Source organism: Canis aureus, chromosome 21, assembly GCF_053574225.1.
Source record: "Canis aureus isolate CA01 chromosome 21, VMU_Caureus_v.1.0, whole genome shotgun sequence".
Taxonomy (NCBI): Eukaryota; Metazoa; Chordata; class Mammalia; order Carnivora; family Canidae; genus Canis; species Canis aureus.
This window is the reverse complement of record NC_135631.1, coordinates 38,714,022-38,734,797: the sequence shown is the minus strand read 5'-3', so window position 1 is coordinate 38,734,797 and position 20,776 is coordinate 38,714,022. Positions and strand designations below refer to the sequence as shown.

The 20,776-nt window shown below is 42.0% G+C and overlaps 1 protein-coding gene across 13 annotated transcripts in view; it reads right to left on the bottom strand.

Moving 5' to 3' along the window:
• Nucleotides 1-17,189, bottom strand: part of GSAP (gamma-secretase activating protein) — an 83,457-nt gene extending 66,268 nt beyond the window's left edge. For 11 of the 13 annotated variants that reach the window (XR_013360329.1, XR_013360330.1, XR_013360326.1 and 8 more), the window contains exons 1-5: nt 17,035-17,189; nt 5,243-5,319; nt 4,025-4,081; nt 1,946-2,015; nt 1,589-1,642 (exon numbers count right to left, since the gene is read on the bottom strand). Coding sequence is in view for 8 of the 13 variants with exons in the window: in XM_077863905.1 (XP_077720031.1) it covers nt 1,589-1,642; nt 1,946-2,015; nt 4,025-4,081; nt 5,243-5,319; nt 17,035-17,143 (367 nt within the window). In the remaining 5 variants the exon portion in view is untranslated. Of the gene's footprint in view, nt 1-1,588; nt 1,643-1,945; nt 2,016-4,024; nt 4,082-5,242; nt 5,320-10,520; nt 10,552-17,034 lie in introns of those variants that run through there. The other 2 variants (XM_077863907.1, XM_077863913.1) reach the window with 2 other exon arrangements.
• Nucleotides 17,190-20,776: the final 3,587 nt, after the last annotated feature.

The following is a 20,776-nucleotide window of genomic DNA, read 5'->3' as shown; positions in this document are numbered from 1 at the left end:
CATTTCAGGGATGGAAAGGGGAGTATTTACCCCTCAGCTCCCTGGCCCCTCCATGGTCATGGCTTGTCCTATTGGGAATCCTTTCTGACCATACTTCCAGGAGGCACACGTGCAAGTAGTGAAGAGACATTCCCAAGGCGCTGGGCAAAAAAACGAGACTCAGGCAGAGAGGCTGAGTTAAGGCCCTGCCTGTCAAATTAGCTCTGGGCAGATCTGGCTCTTACCGCAGCAGCTGGCATAAAAGGTGAGCTGAGAAGATATAAAACATCAGGAAGCCAATATGATACTTAACAATGTCCATTCTGATATTCTTAAAGATGTGATCAGATAATTTCACTAGAGGTGTATCAAACTTCAAAGACTGAGTAAGCAGACCTGAATAGGATTTTTTTTAAGACGTATTTATTTTAGAGAGAGAGAGAGAGGGAGGAAGAATGTGCAGAGGGGATGGACAGAGGGAGAGGGGGAGCTGCTCAAGCAGACTCTCTGCTGAGCTCGGAGCCTGATGCGGGGCTTGATCTCGTGACCCTGAGATCACAACCTGGGCCAAAACCAAGAGTCAGATACTTAACCGACTGAGCCACCCAGGCACCCCCTGAACAGGATTCAATTTAATAAAAGTTAAAATAAAGTTGGTCTGAACATATATATTTTTGAACATATATTTTATAATGTACATAATTACCATTTTTCTGCAGCACAATTAGGCATAGTTGGTAAACATCACATAAGGAATATAGGTTCTATTGGGTTTACCAGCATAAGGAATTCCTGAGGCTAAAAGGAATAAGGGCCAACAAGGCATTTTTAATAAGGGCAATAAGTAGATAAGTAGGCAATAAGGGCAACAAGTAGAATTTTTTAAAAGAATTTGAGCCAACATTTAACAAAATTTTATGTAAAGGTCCACACTTCGCTCAGTAAATTGAAAAACTGGTCCCACGGGGCTTATTACCCTCCACTGAAGATGGGATGATGCCCCATGGCACACCCCACCCACCACCAGCCTCGACAGCTCACCACGAGGGCAACTGCCACACCTGTCTTGCATAACATTTTATCCACAGCGGCATGCAAAGTGCCTGACCCACTCCATGCACTTACTTGTTGAGTTCTGGACAGATGGGGGATATGGAATGTTAAAAAGAAGGAAAGAATATTACAAAGACAATAAATTATAAAGTGGGCCTTGACAAATGAGAATTTTTATTTAGAATTGGTAGATTATTCACAATATATTATGTATCAGTTAACTGCTTACCAGATGTAAGAAAAAAAATGATATTCTTGAAGGAATACCACCCCCTTCCCAGCCTTTTACATCAGCTTCTGATCATAGGGTTCTAGTTTTTCCTCAGTGTTGCTCTGTCTGCAAGTGCTAATTGCTTTCTAATACTTCTATTCACTATTACATTATTTTCTGTACTTTGTTTACTTCAAAAAATAATTTAAAAAACGTTTTCATGCTTGACATAGCCTTTGCCTTTTCATTCTGAGATAAAAGCTATTCATAAAGATGTTTTAAATTCGACTTAGTGGTTAATAAATCTTCATCTTTCAATAGGCACTAAAAAATAAAATGTCATACCTGGTTGAAGCTCATTCTTTCTTCCTTCTTTAGCAGAATGAACTAAACTTGCAGCTAATGAAAAAAGAAAAAATAATCCATTAACAAAGAATCCATGCAGTGGCTGATTAGTTTACCACTTTATACCTGAAAAAAGTTAAGGGCTCCAAGAATCTGTCAGTGAATGATTAAGGTAATGCAGAAAAAAAATCTTTTTTTGTAAGTAGACTTTTATATTTTGAAATTAATCTCCCAAGAGCATCTTTTCCCAGAAAATCATTGGTATAGGATAGTCAAATATTGCAAAGGTCCAATACTTTGAAACTCAACAAATGTAGTTTACTTCTTGACATGTAGCAATAAAAGAATTCAACTTACCAAGCAAAGTTCTCTCACTGTTGATAGAGCAACTGATGACGTGCAAGTCTTTCTCAAATGTATAGAGATGCTATTAAAACAAAGTTATTTTTTAATTTGGAGTTTTGTATTAAAGAACAATTTTAGAATTCAAATTCCCAATTAGCTCTGAAACAGGTATCATGGTGGCAAGACATTCTATTAAAGAACCATTAATTAACCAGTTTATCCATACTGAGAAGTTTCAGATTATTTTTTAAGAAAGAAGTTTCCAATTGTAGGCCATAGTTGGCACTGAAGCTTAACCATGAGGCAACATGATCTAGTGGCTAAGAACCTAGACCCTGGAGACAGGCTAGATGTAGGATCAAATTCTGATGATGCCACTTACTAGCTGTGTAACCTTAGACAAGTTATTCATTTTTCTATTCTCTCATCAGTAAAATAAAAATCATAATACCTACTTCATGAAATCCTTAGAAGGATCAAGTCAGATGATCCATACAAAGCACTTATTACAATGTCTGCCACTAATAAGCACTTAGATGTCAGTTATTATAATTATTGAGACAAGTAAAGTTTTAATCAAGTTACTTAACTATGATATCATTAACTATGTCTAAGAGACTATCAAGCCCATCTCCTATAAAACTCATATTCAGAGCCTTGGCAAAGTAATCTTCTGTTTTTACTTGCCCTTTTAATAATTTTCTTGCTGTTTGAAGTGTTGCAAGATTCCATTTCCTTATTAAATATTAAAGAAAATGAAAATGGTCATGCAGAAGGAGGATATGATATGCAAATTGAGGAAATGAAGACAATCACAGTTATATTAGGCAAACCCTCTTAGAATACCTTCAGAGGGTAAGAAAAGATGAAGAGTCTTAGACCTTGACAGAGAACAGGTTAAGAAAAAACAACTCATAGCGAGAGTATTAGGAAGGTAATTAGTACTTGCATATTTAAAAAAAAAGCAAAAAAAAAAATAAAAAATAAAAATAAAAAATAAAAAAAAAAGCACTGAGAACACACTAAAATCCTATGGCCCAAAGTTGATGAAAAGAGTTGAAAAGTCATGAAATGCTTGATTAGAAAAAGTGAACTTTGAGTGAATAAGGAGGCTCTGAATTCATGTGAGACATTTTGGTTTCCTTGGACTCCTGCTCTGAGGCATTCTAATTTACAAGAAGAATCATGGAAGTATACACTTAACTTTTAGTGTTTTACCCTTTTAATTATAAAATAACACATGAACATAGGCTCAGTGTTTAAAACATAACACCACCAAATAAAAAGTCAAAGCTCTCCACTATGCTCACCCCATATGAACTCCCTTCCAAAAGGAAACATGTTTGTAATTTACTCGCTAGCCTCCAGATCTTTTTTAAACAAGTTTTTAATATATATTTACACATATATATATATGGTATAGTTGTCTTAAAACATAAATATATTATTCTGGCAACTTGCTTTTTTCACATAACAGTATATTTTGGAGAACCTTCTGTGTCAGTGTACATTTATAGACTTCTTACTCCCTTAATGTTTGTAAGTTGTTTTTACCTAGACACAAAATGACTCCCTCACATTTGCACCAAGAATTAGATAAGCTTGTCATATCAACCAATGTCCTATGTGGGTGGTGTGGGGAAAAATTAAGAAAAGGAAGCTGAGTTCTATATCTGGATCCTTGAGAAGCAAGAAAAATGAGGGTTAAAGAGAAGCAGAACTCATAACCAGAGGTCATTATGAGATCCTAAACTTCTGGGAGCTCACAAATCTTAGAAGACACTGGACTTCCTACATTCCTACAGAATATTGGATAATTGATTTGAGCCAACTTTGCTTAAATCTCAAAGGATTCAAGTGATATTTTGGTTCAGGAGTCCTTACACTTCATTTACTTATTTATCTTTAAAGATAATGGCATCAAGAGATGGTAAAAGAGAGAAGGCAGGCCAACAAAGAAAAACTAAATTTTTAGAAAATGAAATAAGAATCTATAACTACAAAAAGGAGGCAGAAAGAAGAAAAAACTCTAAAAGCAATAACTAATGAGTATCTAAGATTTATGTTTTGTTTTCTGTTTTTTTTTTTTACCTCATTTTGTCTGGTTCGGCAGTCATATAATCCAAAGGCAACATTTCCCTTATCATCCTTAAAAAAAATTAACCAGATATGTATTATATATCATTGATTAGGAAATTAGGATGTTATTAATCTTAAACCTGCAATAATTCAGTCAATATTACCAATAAGTACTCAGTATTACCAATAAGTACATGCTAAAGGTAGCATGTCAGAAAGGGACCAAACTTATGTCAGCTAGTAATATGGGCTTAAAAAGTGAAATGGATTAAGAGTGTACAGCTCAATCTGGGGACCCTTTCTAGGAGGTAGTAGAACCTAGCAAAGGAGCAAATCTTTCTGTACTTGGGTTTATTTCTTTAAGACAATATATATGATAGAGATTGGGAGTGGCTAAAACAAGTCCATGATATTCCTGTAAATAAAACTTTTTGAATCATATAATTCTTTAAATGCAGCACACATATAGAATACAACTTAAAATTACTTTTTTAAAAAATATTTTATTTATGAAAGTAATCTCTATACCCAACGTGGGGCTCAAACTCACAACCCCAAGATCAAGAGTCCCATGCTCCACCGACTGTGCCAGCCAAGTGCCCCAACTTAAAATAACATTTTAGCAAATAAATAAATAGAATAATACACATATGCAGAGCAAGCTAGCCACTGAAATTATTCTCTCATGTTCCACTATTATAGTAAAGTTATCAGTAAAGCTACATTTTCATTCCTTAGAACACTTAACATTGAAAACAATAATGCCTCAAAAGTCTGAGCATACTGAAGTCTAAACAGATGATGTTGAGGAATTATATTTAATATTTTCTGAGATAAATCCTTACATTTTAATTAGGGTTAAACATCTTTCACTTAGCATTTTTTCCTCTGCAAAATTGAACTGTTCACTTAAAAAATTTGAGCACTGTGTCAGACATTGTATCTGGTTCTTATTTTAAAAAAAGAAACATTAAGACTGAATTTCAATCACCTTATTTAATCTCACAAAATAAAAGAGTCATGTAAAAGGTTAAGTGCCAACAAGTCTTATTCATTACCTCTCAGTAAGATATAGCATAAAATTTTGTAAAAAAAAAAAAAAAAAAAACTTAAATGGTTAAAGTAGTAAATTCTACGTTACACATATCTTACACAATAAAAAAAGAACAGACATACCTTATAGTACAAATATTTCTATTTCTTACACAATAAAAAAGAATACAGACATACCTTATACGTATAAATAATATTTCCATTTCTTTCAACATTCAGTATACGTAAGCTCTCATAATTATCTTCTAAAATACCTAAAATGATAATAATAGCAAGTTAATACTTAACAGGGAATTTTTTAAATTTACTTTTAAATTTATTATTTTTTTAGAGAGAGACCATGTGCGTGAGTAGGGGAGAGGGACAGAGGAAGAGTGAGAGAGAATCTCAAACAGGCTCCACAGCCAGCATGGAGGCCAACCCAGGGCTCAATTTCATGATCGGGGATCATGACCTGAGCTGAAATCAAGAGTTGGATGCTTAATCAACTGAGCCACCCAAGTGCCTCAACAGGGAATGTTTAAAAACATATCTAACAAATATTAGTGGAAAGCCAAGTACGAAAGAACACATACTGATGATTCTGTTATATAGAGTTTTAAAAAAGACAGAACTAATCTATTGTGTCGGAGGTCAGAATAGTAGTGACCTTTAGGAAAGAGGAAAGGATTAGTAATTGGGAGGTATCTCAAAGGAGCCTTCTGAGGTGCTGGTAATGCTGTATGTGTTGGCCATACGATATACCCAACAACACATTTGGCAATAACTCACTGAGCCATACTCTCTTAACCCATATACTTTTCTGTGTGTATGCTATACTTCAATAAATTTTAAGTTATCTATTAGTTTTTGCTCTAAGTATTTTGAAGCTATGTTGTTAGAGGCATAAAAACTTAGAACTGTTATTGCTTCCTGGTGGATTAACCTATCAGGAACTCAGTAGAACTAACTGCCTGGTGTCTGAGTAGTTGATTATTGCAATAAGATAAAAACATAACTTACAGTCAAGCCTTTTAACACTTGCTATGATAGTATAAGCAAGAGTCCATACCAGAGAAGGCACCAGCATCACAGTTCATTTCCCCCATGGAATGACATGCTGGTGGAGGGTTCAGGTAGATCAACAGGGAAGTGGGGAGTCTAACTGCTGAAGAAGCCCTCAACAGAAGGCTCCTGCAGTGGTGTGGTGGTGTGGACTCCGGGGCTCAGAGAGTCCACACCACTGCAGGGAGAGGGAGAAGACCTAAGAGTGGAAAAGTACTGAGTCAAAGTGGAGAAGAAGTATCTTCAAGGTTCCCCCGCTTTTCCTACTGAGGTAGTCTCAGCAGAGGTACTTCAGAAGGTCTCCGTTGATGGCTTTTGATAAAGAGGCCCCTGAATGAAGGCACCTGGGCTGAGAATGCAACCTTGGATATGATGATGTCTAGCCAAGGGGCCCTGAGTCTTGTCTACAACTCCCTTCAGGAACTGCAGTGCACTGGCTATTCACCAAGTCTGGTTTGGGGAGGGTGGCTTTCCCCCATGAGGCCTTCCAGGTAAAGCTTTCGCAATTGCATATGGTTACACCTGAAAAATCACACATAGCTTTTTAGCCAGGAGCTGGACAAGTTAACCCTTTTATTTACTACAAAATGTCCTTTATCTTTAATAATTCTTTTTGCTTTTAAGTTTACTTTGATATCAGTATAGCAACATCAGCTTTCTTTGGTTAGTGCTTACACAGCTTTTTCCTATTCTTTTATTATTACTCTTCCTGTGTCCTTATATCTAAGATCTGTAGTCTTACAAGCAATATCTTTTATGGGGCGCCTGCGTGGCTCAGTGGTTGAGTGTCTGCCTTTGGCTCAGGTTGTGATCCCGGGATCCTGGGATTGAGTCCTGCATCAGGCTCCCTGAAGGGAGCCTGCTTCACCCTCTGTCTGTGTCTCTGCCTCTCCCTCTCTGTCTCTCACAAATAAATAAATAAAATCTTTAAAAACACACACACACAAGCAATATCCTTTAAAATAGTCTATTTACATTTAATCACTGATATTTTGGATTTTTATCAATTATATTACTATTTATATTCCATGTGACTCAATTGTTTTTTCTTGCCTTCCTCTGGCTTAATCAAAAATCATATTAATTCATTCTCCTACTTATTGTCAATTATACATTCTTTTGCTATTCTTTTATTAGTTACCCTAAAGATTACAATACAAATCCTTATTGTTTTAATATTATATGATGCCAAGAAATGTGAAGCAACTGAAACTCTCATACACTGTTAACAAGAATGTAGATTGGAAAATTTGCAGTAGCTACTGAAGCTGAACATATATGGCTCAGGAATTGTACATATATTGCAACGGATATATGCACATATTTTGACAAATGACACAAATAATTTCTATAGCACTATGATTCATAATAGCCAAACTGGGAACCCAAAATATCCATCAAGGAAAGAATAAATATATTGTGGGATATCCAAACAATGGACTATTGTACAATAATAATGAATAACTTGCTATAATGTACAATATAAATAGCTGAGCAAAAGAAGCCCAGGTTGTTCCCCCTCCCAAGAAAGGTATAAACTATGATTTGAGTTATGTATAAGTTTCAAAAGCAGGCAAAATGAATCTACGGTGCTAGATGAGTGACTGCTGGAAAGGAGCATGAAGGAGACCTTTACGGTTCTATTAAATTTCTCTTTCCTGCTCTGAGTGCTAGTTACATGGGTGAGTTTCACTTTGTGAAAATCAACTGAGCTATGCACTTGTGATTTGTGTACTTTTCTGTATGAAAGCCATATTTTGATTTAAAGATAAAAAGATTCTTGGGGCACCTGGGTGGCTCAGTCGGTTAAGCAGCTGCCTTTGGCTCAGATCATGATCCCAGGGTCTTGGGATTGAGCCTTGATTTGGGCTCCCTGATTAGCAGGGTGGGGAGGGAGGGTCTGCTTCTCCCTCTCACTCCGCCCCTCTTCCCTGCTTGTGTTCTCTCTCTCTCTAATAAATAAATAAAATCTTTAAAGAGAGAGAAAAGAGTCTTTACACAAAACATTTGACTTGTGGGACGCCTGGGTGGCTCAGCGGTTGATCATCTGCCTTCTGCTTGGGCGTGATCCTGGAGTTCAGGGATCGAGTCCCACATCGGGCTCTCTGCATGGAGCCTGCTTCTCCCTCTGCCTATGTCTCTGCCTCTCTCTGTGTGTCTCTCATGAATAAATAAATAAAATCTTAAAAAACAAAAACATTTAACTTGTAAGTTAATCGACCATCAACTTTCAGCTAAAAATTTAGTATACTTCTCTCAATTCTACAATTAAAGGGTTTACACATTAGTAGATGCAGCTTTGATAATTATCATCATTAACCGGAGAGAAATGCATATTTCCCCAATTTCCTCAAAATTAAATTGATTAAACTTGACTCCTTTTCCCCACACATGAATAATGCTTTAGATGTTCAAATATTGTGTTGACTATGACAAGGTCCAATATTCAGATAAAACATATGCAAACTATCCTATAACTCAGAGCAAACTTCACTTTGCATTCCTGATTTAAAAGAAAAAAATAGGGGACACCTGGGAAGCTGTCAGTTAAGCAACCAACTCTTGATTTTGGCTCAGGTCATGATAGAGATAGAGCCTTGCATCAGGCTCTGTGCTGGGCGTGGAACCTGCTTAAGATTCTCTGTCTCTCCTACTCTGTCTGCTCCTCCTCCTCTAAAAAAAAAAAAAAAGAAAGAAAGGAAAGGGAAGGAAGGGAAGGAAGGGAAGGAAGGGAAGGAAGGGAAGGAAGGGAGAAAGAAAGAAAGAAAGAAAGAAAGAAAGAAAGAAAGAAAGAAAGAAAGAAAGAAAGAAAGAAAGAAAGAAAGAAAGAAAACAGGATAAAAAAACAAAGATAGGGATCCCTGGGTGGCGCAGCGGTTTGGCGCCTGCCTTTGGCCCAGGGCGCGATTCTGGAGACCCGGGATCGAATCCTACATCGGGCTCCCGGTGCATGGAGCCTGCTTCTCCCTCTGCCTGTGTCTCTGCCTCTCTCTCTCTCTCTCTCTGTGACTATCATAAATACATAAAAAAAAAAAAAAAAGATAATTGGTGACCTGGACCCCTGCACTGGAATTGGGGGTGGGAAACATTTCAAAAGACAAAGAGCAGATTTCATAGAAAATTTAGGAATCATCCTGACATCTTCTTCTCCATCCTTCACAGAAAGAAGCTGCCTGGATCTTCTAGGAGTGGAGTAAAGGGAGAGGGGGGAAGTGCTGTTTTTATTTCAATACCAGCATATATACTTTTCGATGTTTATTGAGCTGTCAGACACACTTTCCACTGATGAAAAAATAATCACCTAGTCTCTTAGGACAATAATGATTCAATAACTTACTGCTAAATAGCACTTAACAATTTACAAATTTATTTCTCTCATCCACACTGTGTCAGGAATTACAGGCTGCTGTATTAAGAAAACAATTTTTAGTGAGGTTCAGATGCTTGGCCAATATCATGTAGAAAAAAGTGGCACAAACTAATCTCAAACCAAGAAAAAGGTGAACAGAATGAACTAAGCTTCCCATATCATGCTTACAATGAGACAAGGGATAATTACTGAAAAATCCTTTAAGGTAGCCTTAGTAGACATCTCAAGAGAATTTCAGGGAGTTTCTGTTCATCCTGCACATGACTCAAAACTTCTGGAATGCAATATGTCAATATTTTGAGAAGTTTTTTTTTTTCTTTCAAGATTATAGGGATACTGGGAGAGACCCTCTCGAAAGTACACTTAAAAGGTTTCAGCTAAGATAAGAAACTCCTTTACAAGAAATCTTGCTAAGAAAGTTCAATTTACTTGCAAAAGCACATCTATTTTCAAAACAATAACAATTAAGAGAAAAAAATCCCCAAGTACAGATGACAACAAATTATATATGCCTGTTTCATTAAACCAGTGGTTCCCAACCCTGGCTTTGGGTTAGAATGATTAGGGAGAAGCTTTTAAAAGTACCTAGATGTCCAAGACCTACCCAAATATCTTGATTTTCCTGCACTGGTGAGAAGCCCAGTCTCCAAGGTGTGTGTGTTTTAAATTCCCCATGTGATTCTAATGTGCAGTCAGGGTTGAGAACCACTGGGCTACATATTCATATTACATATTAAACAATAGTCATTAGATAGCATTTCCGGGACTAGCTTATAATGTAACCATGATAGACCAAGTTGAAATAAATAATAAAGATAATGCCTTCGTGGATCTGTTAGGTAGTAATAACTGTAGTCTTAAAATAATCCTGTAGTTAAGTGCATGATTCTCATCTCAAGGACATTTGAATTAGACAAATTTGGCAATGTTGGAAATCCAGAGACCAGTGTCTCACCACACACTATTAGCCTATCAGCCCTTCCTCCCCGGGTTAGTTGCTCATGGTTTAGACACACTCTTTTAAAAGAAGTATTCAATCACCTCTTTGCTTATTCATTCTGACTCTTCTCCCAGTAGTTCATCACTGGAAAGTCCAGAGGAGGAAGTTTAGCAATTCAAATGAGGAAATGTGGTTTAATTTTACAGTTCAGCGTCCTCAGAGCTCATGAAGAAAAAATGTAGATACGTGCATAAGTAAACCTATTTAAAAAAAGGACAGTACTCCAATACTAAAGATGTTGGTAAGTCACAGCTCATGTAAAATTAGAGCTGGTTTGTCAGATACTCTTGTCCATTTTAGGATCTTTGCCAAATACAAGAGATTTCGCTTTATAGGAAGATGTTTGCCAAAAGTGTAAATTTTGTTCCCAACTACTTTGAGACAAAAACCAGATAAAAATATTTCTTGTCTTCCAATGACCATACTAGGAAGAGTGCAGGTGGGGAGAGTAGTCTCACAGTCTTATACAAAAATTGGAATTAATTCCTAATATATAGATCAGGAGGTGCTAAAATAGGATTATACCCATGACATATCTATTCTGTAAATAATTTACCTAAGTCCATGGCTCAACATTACCAGATATTATAATTCCTAAACTTATATAGTGAATATCATTATATGATTTACACCCATATTCTGAATAGAATGAAAAAAAGCAAGGATGGGGTGATGAGTTAAGAAGCAACAAAAAAATATGAGAAGTAGAAAAGGTGGCTAGAAAGGTAGGAGGAGGGAAAGTGAAAAAGACAGTAGCAAGAGAATCCTGAAACAATGAATAAAAACAACATGTCAATGCCAGGCCCCCACAATCGGTCAGTGGGGATAGTATACAGGAGGCAACAGAAATACATTACTCTTGTATCAGTCACCTGATAAAATACATCGCTTCCCTAGTAAAGATGAATGATGACAGTTTTTGAAAGATGAAGCAATCTGGTGTATCACAGGTCCAAGAGTATTCAAAGCAGACAATATAGACCAGAAAATCTATATCCTTTCTGGTCTTAAACACATATGACACTTAAACCTTAGACAACTTGCATACCACAGACTTTTTTCTTACTTTCTTGAAAGTGATACATTGCAATAGGAGATTAAGCACTGGATAAAAAATTAATATATAAAATCTATGGCATTGCTACATACCAATAACAGCTAGAACATGTGATGTTTTTAAGTGTGCCATTTATGGAAGCAACATAAAATAACAACAATCTAGAGATAAATCTAGCAAAAAGTGTGTAGGACTTTCATGGAAGAAGTTCTAAAACTTATTAAGAGTCATAAAGAGGATCTAAATGAATAGTAACTCATACTTGATTCATAGTTGTAAGATTTAATATGGTAAAGATGCTGATTCTCCCAAAGTTGATGTCTAGATTCACTGCAACTCAAATCAAAATTCCAACAGACTTTTTGGTCAAATCTGATAGGCAGATTCCAAAATACATGTATGTGAGAGAGCAAAGGGCATAGGATAGCAGAGATGGTCCTGACGACTGACAAGGTGCACAGGCTTACTCTACCAGTTATTAAGACTTATCATAAAGATAGTTAAGATGCTTTCCTCTTAAGTTGACAAAAGGAACAAAATTAAGAACCCAAGAAAGGAGACCCACACATATGTGGAAACTTGATATGTGACAGAAATGGTTTTGCTGTCAATGAGAAGAGGTAGAGTTACCTGGTTAGTAATATGAGAACTATTAATATAGAAAACCAATACAATTTACAAAAGAATATTTTGACACATGTAAGTTTATATATAACAATGAAACAAAACCATTTACCCACACCCAGCTTAAAATTAGAACAACATCAAGACTTTTGAAGGCTCTTGTGTCCCGTTTGATTACTAACTCATGTCACACACAAAAGGAAATTCCTGATGGAATAAAAAAACAAAATGCAAAGAGCAAAACTTTTAGAAGTTAATTTGAAAATCTCTTCGTGCCCTCTAAATAGGAGAGAATTGCTTAAAATATTCAAAAAAGCACAAACCAAAAAGGAAGAGACTCATAAATTAGGCTACATTAAAATTAAAAAACAAACCACAATAGAAAAATGGACAGGATGAACAGACATCTCGTAAAAGGGGAAACTTGAAAGGTCGATAAATATAGAAAGATGCTAAACCTCAGACCACAATGCAGTAACATTTAGACTCACCCATTCGACAAAAATTTAAAATGTGGAAATATCAAGTCTGTGAGGATACAGAGTACAAAAACACTTCTACACCACAAACGGGATTGTTAATAAGTACCACAGCTTTGGAAAACAATTGGGCACTACCCAGGAAAAGTGAAGATGTACATAACCTTTGACTCAGAAACTCCAGTTAGACATCCATCCTAGAGAAACGTGTACATGTGTCGACCAGGAGACATGCACCAGGAAGTGAGTGAAAGCACTGGCTGTAATAGCAAACCCCAGAAACTTCCCAAATATCACCACTAGAAAAAGGATAAGCAAAGTTCAGAAGCACTCTGAGACAGGTTAGTATCCAGGGTATTTACCAGGGAATGTTCAGTGAAATGGGATTAACACCTGTTGGAGGAAGTGGGCGAAGTCAAGAGGCAGTAACCTCGGGTAAGGTTGGAATCCCCCATGGGAGAGTCTCTCGTACTGAAATGGGTTGTCAAAGTTGTTCTGTGTTGAGTCAAAATAGCCAGGCCTTTATACCCCACTTCAATCCCTAATTAAATGTGAGCCACACCCAAAATGTCCTGACACCTGGCGAGAAAGTCCTCTGTGGAGGCCATCCCTAAAGGGGCTAAAGGCTGAAATGTATCTACTGACCACCTGAGAGCACTTGGGATAAGCTCTTCCTTGAAAGGAAATCTAAGCAGTACATCTCCATGGTCACCATATTGTTGTATATTCACACAATGGAATCCTACACATCAGTGAAAGTTAATGATCTACAGCAGTCAACATGGATACTGAGAAGGAACAAAAGCAAAATAGAAAATAATATTCTTTCATTTAAAGTTCACAAACAAGCAAGACCAAGTGGTATTTTGCACAGAGATATACATATAGGTTAAAACTACAAATAAGATCAAAGTTTAAATGGCTGTTACCACTGGGAGATGAAGGATAGAGAAATAGGATCAGATTGGGAGATGCAAAAGCCTTCAAAAGTCTTGATATTATTTTCTTAAGATTGACTGATTGGAGAGAATGTAGATGTGCACAAGTGGAGAGGGGCAGGGAGAGAGAAATTCAAGCAGACTCTACATGGAGTGTGGAGCCCAACTCAAAGCTCCATCTTATGACCCTGAGATCATGATCTGAGCTGAAATCAAGAGTCGGACTCTCAACCAACTAACTGAGCTACCCAGGCGCCCCTGATACTGTTCTATTTTTTTAAGATTTTATTTATTCATGAGAGACACAGAGTGAGAGAGAGCGAGCAAGGCAGAGACCCAGGCAAAGAGAGAAGCAGGCTCCATGCAGGGAGCCCGACATGGGACTCAATCCCGGAACCCCAGGATCACAACCTGGGCCAAAGGTGGTGCTAAACTGTTGAGCCACCCAGGCTGCCCACTTAAAGGTGGGTACACGATTTTAGTTTTTGTTTTTTATAGCTTACAAGTGTCAAAGTTTTCTTTGCTATATCATTTTAGTTTTTATTAAAAAAATTTAAGATTTTATTTATTCATGAGAGACACACACAGAGAGGCAGAGACACAGGCAGAGGGAGAAGCAGGTTCCCCGCAGGAGGCCCGATGTGGGACTCGATCCCGGGATCACGACCTGAGCCAAAGGCAGACGCTCAACCGCTGAGACACCCAGATGCCCCATCATTTTAATTTTTAAAAGAAATATTTTTTCCATTTATTGCAGGAGAGAGATCATTTTCCCAAAGTTCAACTCCGAACCAGAAGCACGTATAGTAACCAAATCTGGCCTCCTTACTCTTTAAACCCTGCTTGATTAAAATACTACCTCACAGGTGCTGAATTTCCATGGCGAACTTAGCCCAGCTCCCTGGCTATTTTGCCAGGAATATGTCATACTTAGTATTACTTAGCATCGCTAAAAAATCTTCAATTGTATCTGTTGATGTGAAAATATTAAGGCTTCAAATCTAGACAGCAAATGTGCAGAGAGGAGACATTACAATGGTATAATTACTTATAATTTACATTTGAAAAGCTGAGGCTTTGAATGGAAAATAATTTGCCAAATGTGTGGAGTCACAGCCATGCTAGACATAAAATAGAATCCCAGATTCCCCTGCCAGTGCTACCAATTATAGGAGAGGAATTAACCGTGTTCTTTTGAGCTACCACCCACTGGTGATCATCAGGAGGAACAATTCTCTTAGCCTGACAGGGCTAATCATCTTGCCAAGGTGCTCTGCAAAGAGCGAAATACTACCGAGATTAGAAAAAAGCTGGTATTTCTAGCAGGTTTATCTGCTGAGGACCTAAGTTCATCTGCTGTTTAGCGGAATGTCAACACACAAGCTTATACTTCTTCAGAGATGAGTGAAAGGCCCAGGAAGCTAAAGCCTAACTGGTTCACGTAGAACTTTTCAATCACAACACGTATTATTGAAATGTACGACTGTGGCATTTCACACTTCACCTAATTTTTCATTTGCAGACACCTGCCATTTAGCTCTATGACATGAAGACTTGGCCCAAGGACTATTTTGTAGTGGAAAGCAGGCCAGTGTATTTTAAAAAGCTAAACCTTCAAAAACTCTTTAGTAGGGAGGCCTGGGTGGCTCAGCGGTTGGGCGTCTGCCTTCAGCTTAGGGCGTGACCCTGGGATCCTGGGATCGAGTCCTGTATGGGGCTCCCTGCATGGAGCCTGCTTCTCCCTCTGCCTGTGTCTCTTGAATAAATAAGTAAAATCTTAAAACCAAAAAACCTCTTTAGGAGACTTAAATTTTTTTTTCCCCAAAAAGCAAAACTTTACTAATTAGGACACTACAGCAAACCCAAGCCTTGAGCTACCAGGACTCCTTTTTTGGAACCAATAACCAACATGCCAAGACACGCAACCCTACGAAGAGTTCTGCTAAAGCCATGGGACATGGGACGGTGTGAAGGTAGAAGGGAGGCAGGGCGAGAACTTGTAGCTCGGAGGGTAAACCCTGCGAAAACAGCCTCCGGGCAGGCTGCGCAGTTTAAGGAAAAGCGCAGGGGTGAGGCAGGGGGCGCACACAGGTGGAGGTGAAGGCCTCCCAGGTGCGTGGCGGCTCGGGTGGGGGGAAGCTCCGGGGCCCAGTTTAAGCCTTGAGAAGCATCATTATTTACAGCAAATTTCTCTAAAAGAAAAGAAAAAGATGCGAGCTATCACAGAGTTCCCCGACTTTAAAGTTTCGATTGATTAATGCTGGAAAAGTTCAAATGTCACTGTTCTCTCCCTCATCGAAGCCAAAACGAAGGAACTTGGTGACAGATTAAACCCAGCGCCCCCAGTGTGAAGGAGGTGCCCCAGTGACCCGAGGAGGCCGGAGGCCGGGGGAGGCCTGTCCCGCTGGAGGGGCGTCCCGGGGTGACGGTGTCCCGGCGTAGGGGTGTCCCGGGATGGGGGGCGTCCCGGGGTTAGGATGTCCCGGGTGGGGGCGTCCCGGGGTGGGGGGCGTCCCGGGTGGGGGCGTCCTGGGGTGAGAGTGTCCCGCTGGAGGGGCGTCCCGGGGTGACGGTGTCCCGGCATAGGGGTGTCCCGGGGTGGGGGGCGTCCCGGGGTTAGGATGTCCCGGGTGGGGGCGTCCCGGGGTGGGGGGCGTCCCGGGGTTAGGATGTCCCGGGTGGGGGCGTCCCGGGGTGAGGGGTGTCCCGGGTGGGGGCGTCCTGGGGTGGGGGGTGTCCCGGGTGGGGGCGTCCTGGGGTGAGAGTGTCCCGCTGGAGGGGCGTCCCGGGGTGACGGTGTCCCGGCGTAGGGGTGTCCCGGGTGGGGGCGTCCCGGGGTGAGGGGTGTCCCGGGTGGGGGCGTCCTGGGGTGGGGGGTGTCCCGGGTGGGGGCGTCCTGGGGTGAGAGTGTCCCGCTGGAGGGGCGTCCCGGGGTGACGGTGTCCCGGCGTAGGGGTGTCCCGGGGTGGGGGGCGTCCCGGGGTTAGGATGTCCCGGGTGGGGGCGTCCCGGGGTGAGAGTGTCCTGCTGGAGGGGCGTCCCGGGGTGCGGAGCGGCAGGCCGTAGGCGGCTCACAGCCCGGGAGCAGCCCCCTGCCCCTCGCGCCTCACATCTGCAGGGGCGTGTCCCCCAAGACACCGACGCTGTTCCCTGGGACACGCCTCACACCCGGGAGGACAAACGACGCAGCTGTTGGGCATCTTCGGGGGGGTTGCCTGCTGGCCCCGGGCCACGCTGCGGGAGCCCCGCGGGGGCGGGCCGAGCCCCCAGGTGAGGAGCCGTCGTCGGCGGGGGCCCCGTCGCAGCCCCCGCACCCCCCCCCTGCCCTGGTGGTGACCCCGAGCGGCGACGCGGGCCCCGGGCTGGCGGCCTCGCTACCAGCAGCCGCGCGCCCCGGCCGGGCGCCCTCCGACCTCGGCCCGCCCCCCCCCGCGCCCGCGCCCCCGCGCCCCCGCACCTGGGCCGCCGCCTCGGGCCCCCGAGGCCAACGACGCCGCCCGCCGCGCCCGCAGCCCCGGGAGCACGTCCTTCCGGAGGTCGAAGTCGCAGACCAGGCGCAGCGCCATCGCCCGACGCGGCCCGCCGAGGCGCAGCCCGCAACGCCGGCATGCCCGGCCCCCCGCTCCCCCCGCTCCCCCCGCTCCCCGGCGGCCCGGCCCCCGCCCCCCCGCCCCCCCGCGGCCCGGCGCCCGCCCCTCCCCCCGCCCCGCCCCGCCCTCCTCCCGGGCAGCCGAGCGCCTTCCCGCGGGGCCCGGGCCGCTCGCGCCGAGGCCGCCAACCCGCTGGGCGCGGGGCTGCGCAGCGTCCGTGGGGCCGCCGGGCTGACTTGTTTCTTTTCTTTTCTCGCTCGGTCTCTCGGGCGGTGCGACCGGGCAGGAGAGCCCTGGGGGAGGCCGGTGCTCCGGGGGCCGCGGGGGGGAGCGCGCGAGGACGGCTCCTCGGGGGCGCCGCGGGCCCCCTCCTGCCCCAGGCAATGGGCGAGCCCTCCCAGGGCTCTCACGGCGCCGAGCCGTCCGGGACCCCCCGGCGACCGTCGGAAGCCTCGCGGGCCTCTGGGCAGCTCGTCCGCCCCACGGAGAACCCGGGGCCTAACCCGGGCCAGTCGGGCCGCGCAGCTGCCTCCCCCCGCGCTCAGCCACAGCCCGTCCACCCGGAGCATCAACGCCGCCTCATTACTCTCCCTAAAACAAGACTGTCCCCCTGTCGCTGCGATGAAGACCTCGAGTCACAGCTGACCGCCCGAGGAGAAAGTGCCTGCGATTTAACTGACCTTTCCAGCCTCTGCACCTACAGCTTCAGCTCCACGCAGGCCTAACTTCCAGAATCCCTCTGATTCCACCCACCTTTCAAAAAACTATCAATCAATCAATCATCAGATCTTTCCGATCTGGATCCACAAAGCCTTCCCAGCCCTGAGCTCCTAGAGAGAGGCTGCCAGTTTGCTTCATCTGCCGGTCCTAGACTGCCTGGAGCCATGAATATTGAATCTTAAGTCTTGGCGCATCCCGCTGCAGGGGCACCTACCAGAGGACGGAAAAGCACTCAAGTTATTGAAGACTGAGCTAACCCAGTAATAGACCAAGGAAAGCCTTAGCACGTGTTTCTCAAAGTTAGGGTCTGAAAACTGCCTGCACGGCAATCATCTGGGAAGTTGTTTTATAATGCGGATTCCTAGGCTCTAGTCTTGACCTAGGCAAGGCCCAGAAGTGAACTTTTTAGCCAGAGCCTCGGGTGATTCTTAGGCTTGCTAGGGTTTGAAAACTATTCTAAATAAAGGTAAAAGAAACCATTGATTTTGCCCTAGAGACATGTTTCTCCAGTTGAGGTCGTGGGAGATTCCAGGTTGACCTCCATTACTCACTGCCCTAAACCTAGGAAAATCCTCCTACCTGTAAAGTGCATAAAGATTCAGCAGAAATGTTTCATGAGGCTACTAATACTGCTCATGCACGGAAGGGAGGAAGTCATGGCCAGCTACTACAACAAATGTTTCAGTGTTTCATACCAAGTGAGGCTTGTTGCCTTTGTCATGAAGTCTTTACTGGCCTATTTTAAAAATCAGTAGGTTTCTGGGTTGGGTTTTTTTTTTTTTTTTTTCCATAGTTAACCTCTGTTTTTGCCAAGCAAGACTGATAGAGTCCTCATAGACAGTCCTCATCAAGCCGTGATTATACAAAAATTCTCTCCAAAATTAAGAAGGAACATAGAGAACGTGATAACCAAGGCAGAGAACCAGAAAGATGATGCCCAAAGCATGAAGGTAGTACATGAATGGCTGAACTTTCAAGATCACTCACTAAGGAGAAGACTGGTGAATGGTGACTTACTGGCTTAAAATTTGTGAAGGGTTAATAGAAGAAGAGTGCTGGTGGATTATCCTTTTTTTTAAAAAAAAGAGTTATTGGGATCCCTGGGTGGCGGAGCGGTTTGGCGCCTGCCTTTGGCCCGGGGCCGTGATCCTGGAGACCCAGGATCGAGTCCCACATCGGGCTCCCGGTGCATGGAGCCTGCTTCTCCCTCTGCCCGTGTCTCTGCCTCTCTCTCTGTGACTATCATAAATAAATTTTAAAAAAATTTAAAAAGAGTTTATTTATTTATTTAAAGAGACACAGAGAGAAAGAGGCAGAGACACGGGCAGAGGGAGAAGCAGGCTCCACGCAGGGAGCCCGATGCGGAACTCAATCCTGGGTCTCCAGGATCTCTCCTGGGCTGAAGGCAGGTGCTCAACCACTGAGCCACCCAGGAGTCCCTGGTGGATTATCCTTAAACTCCAGAGAAGACAGGTGACAGTCATATCTTCTTTATTTAAAAGGCTGCTTCCCTGATGGATGTGTTAACTTGATTGTGGTAATCATTTAAAAATGTAAATGAAATCAGGTTGTACACTTGAAATATATATCATTTTCATTTGTCATTTATACCTTAATAAAGCTGGAAACAAGAAAGCTGCCTCACAGAATCATTAAGCCATGGAATTGGTTTTGGGGTAAAGAAAAAATACTTCTGCTTCTTGGGGATTTTAGAAATAAACCATCGTCTTCCTTAAAATTGGAGCACAGCACAGAACTGGAGACTTAGGGGTGCGTGAGTGGCTCAATGGGTTAAGCATCTGCCTTTGGCTCAGGTCATGATCCCAGTCACAGATCTAGCCCTGCCTTGGGCTCCCTGTTCAGTGAGGAGTCTGCTTCTCCCTCTGCCCCTTTCCCTGCTCCTGCTCCCTCTCTTACACTCTCAAATAAATTTTTAAAAAAACAATTGGAGACTTAAAGATCTTGTAACAATCAGGGCCTTTATTTTATAGATGAGGAAACTTGATGCTTGAAAAGGTGAAATGAATGTCTGGTCTAAAGCAGCAAAGCTAGTTAAGTACAAAGTTGGGCTCTGAACAAGTCTTCTGCTACTGGTGGTTGCATTAATTATGAACAGAATTAGAGTACTCTTACCTTAACTTACAGCCTGTGCATTTCTAGTTACCCCAAACCCCACACCCTGATTGGGGTGGATTGCTGAGACCACAGTGAGATATTACAGAGCTTGGATCATATGGCCTTTTCACGATAGCTTTGGCTCTTTGTAATTTCATCTGGAGTTTTAGAGTTGAAGGAAACTAAAGGAATTGGAAATATGAGTTGTGAATCCCTTGTAAATGAGAATAGTTTCTTGAACAGAGATGTTCTAAGGAAAAGTTCTACTTCACTCTCCCAACCGAGACAGAGCTTGCTCTACAATTTGATTTTGAAGGAATTAGAAAATGGTCTATTTAAAAAAGCACATCCCAAAGTATAAAACTGCAAGATATCTAAGGAAAGGATTAAAGAGACCAGGTTTGAGACTCACCTTCAGTGGAGCAGTAAATGTGCTAAAAGAATGTTTTCATTAATAAAGTCATATGTGTTGAAATTAAGTAAAAGTACGTCAATTAAAAAACTAAACCTTGCATTTTGGAGAGTAACCCTTTGATTTATGAGAATTTTTTCATGAAAATTAATAGAAGTCACCAAAATACCCATTAGAATATAAATGGAAATAATTACTCTGCACTTCACAGGAAATAATCATCTAAGTTTTGTAACTAAGATGCTACAGCACTTACAACAAGGCAGCTTCATATGTAGATATTGAGAAGGCTGCCTCCCCATAGTAATTTTTTTTATTTTTTTTAAGATTTTATTTATTTATTTGAGAGAAAGTGTGAATGG